The 1,835-nt window shown below is 34.2% G+C and overlaps 1 protein-coding gene across 4 annotated transcripts in view; it reads left to right on the top strand.

Moving 5' to 3' along the window:
- Positions 1 to 1,835, top strand: part of LOC117105124 (synaptotagmin-5-like) — a 12,380-nt gene that overhangs the window by 5,630 nt on the left and 4,915 nt on the right. For 2 of the 4 annotated variants that reach the window (XM_033246189.1, XM_033246188.1), the window contains exon 2: positions 1,681 to 1,739. In XM_033246189.1, the coding sequence (XP_033102080.1) occupies positions 1,728 to 1,739 (12 nt within the window). In that variant the 5' untranslated portion in view covers positions 1,681 to 1,727. The remainder of the gene's footprint in view (positions 1 to 1,680; positions 1,740 to 1,835) is intronic. The other 2 variants (XM_033246191.1, XM_033246190.1) reach the window with 1 other exon arrangement.

Below are 1,835 nucleotides of genomic sequence, written 5' to 3' on the forward strand. Positions count from 1 at the left end.
CACACAATAGCCTACAATCCTTCGTTTCAATTGTTCCACTAACCTATCGAAATTGACACCGCCATCTACAGACAAATAATTATTGATTAGGCACGTATCGATTATTAGATTTTCGTATGTTGTTGAACCTCCCAATGACTAATCTGTCTGCTTACTAATAGGGTTTTACACCACCACTCATGGGATTGTATCCAATGTTTTGTTTTAATGACAATATGTTTAGGCCTAATCGTGACTCGTTAAACTGGAGTGATAAAATAATTGATTTGATCTTCACGTTCAATGTTTCGATTTTTGACAAGGGAGGCTACTTTACAAGTATATACATACGTCTAGTGTCCGGTGGGAACCTACTGAAGTAACTGAACAGGCCTACTCAGTAACTACCACCAATGCTATAGCGATGATGTACCGTATTATTCGAAGTTAACTATTACTGAGACTAATTTTTGGTAATTTTTGGTCGTAAAAACGAAGAATATAGAGGACAACAATGCTAACGGGTCTTTGAGTGTATTGGTTATTTTGATGTTTGGGTGAAAATTTTGAGGGGCGGGTGAGTGATAGAATCTCAGAATTGCTAATTGGACATCGCTAGTAACTTCAGCACTTTCGTCCAATGTGTTTTGCTGCTTGTGTGCAACGTGTGGTCAAGTTTATTAAAGTTTATTTCATATTAGTTGAGGAAGTTTTATTTATTTATTTGGTTTAATTTTAGTAATAGGCCTACAGTACCTATCTACAGCTGATCTGAAAGTTGATTTTTCATTAGCCTGGATGACCTCAGATGGAAGGTTATTCCAATCATTTATTGTTTTGGGCAAGAAATTATGTTTGTAAGTTTGTGTGCGACATTGAATTGGGGTGTATTTATGTGAATTCACATTTCTTTGTTTTCTGGACGGTTTACTGACATACGTCGGAATATTTATATCAATATCATTTTTGATGGCTCGTTGAAATAACAATAACCTGGGTTTTTTTCGGCATTGTTTTAGAATTGGCCACTTAAGTGATTGTAGTATTGCGCTGACATTTGATAGAGGGGTAACCCTATCCCCCAACCTGGTTGATCGATGACTAGATATTGTTTGGTGCTCATAGTTTCATATCCTTGTTATCTTTTATTTATTACTGTATATGTTGTTTACACTTGTAACACTTCCAGTGGAACGTAATTTCAGGGTATTTCAGATAAATAAAATTATCTTGAATTTTGAATCTTGAATAGACCACTGCCTAATAGCAATATATTAATATTACACAAGTATAAATGTACTGTGGCATTGAATAACAAGAAGAGGATTAGAAGTGATTAGAGATTTTAAGACGGGTAGATCAACAAGCCTTAATGGTTTGTATATTAAGTTACAAAGAGCCTATTGTCCTATTAGGTATTCACGACAAATTCGTCAGACATTTTGAATTTGAGAGTTTACCTGTTTCACAAATATACTTGCAGGTAGTCAACCTGTGAAAGCATCACATGACGTGATTTAATTACCTCATCAAAAACAATCCGTCTTATGAACGATAATGTTATTCATCACGTGAACTTCGTGCTACTTATTATTGGATAATTCAAAGCTATAACATTGTGTTGTCATAACACGAGTGATTAGACTACATACTGGTAATATTAGTGATAAAATTCTGTCTTTTCATCTATTTTTCTTTCAGAAGGATTCATAATCTAACTAAATTTTTGTGACGAGATATTGGTGAGGATGTCAAAGAAGGTATTATGGTGTTTATGATTTTATGTGGGGAGGTTTAGACTCATTTCTTTTAAAATGCTTTTGTAAGCCTAATTCCATTTATATATGCATAGACAA

This window comes from Anneissia japonica, unplaced genomic scaffold (assembly GCF_011630105.1).
Source record: "Anneissia japonica isolate Jap-2015-1 unplaced genomic scaffold, ASM1163010v1 scaffold287834_len5846547_cov211, whole genome shotgun sequence".
In the NCBI taxonomy this organism is placed as follows: Eukaryota; Metazoa; Echinodermata; class Crinoidea; order Comatulida; family Comatulidae; genus Anneissia; species Anneissia japonica.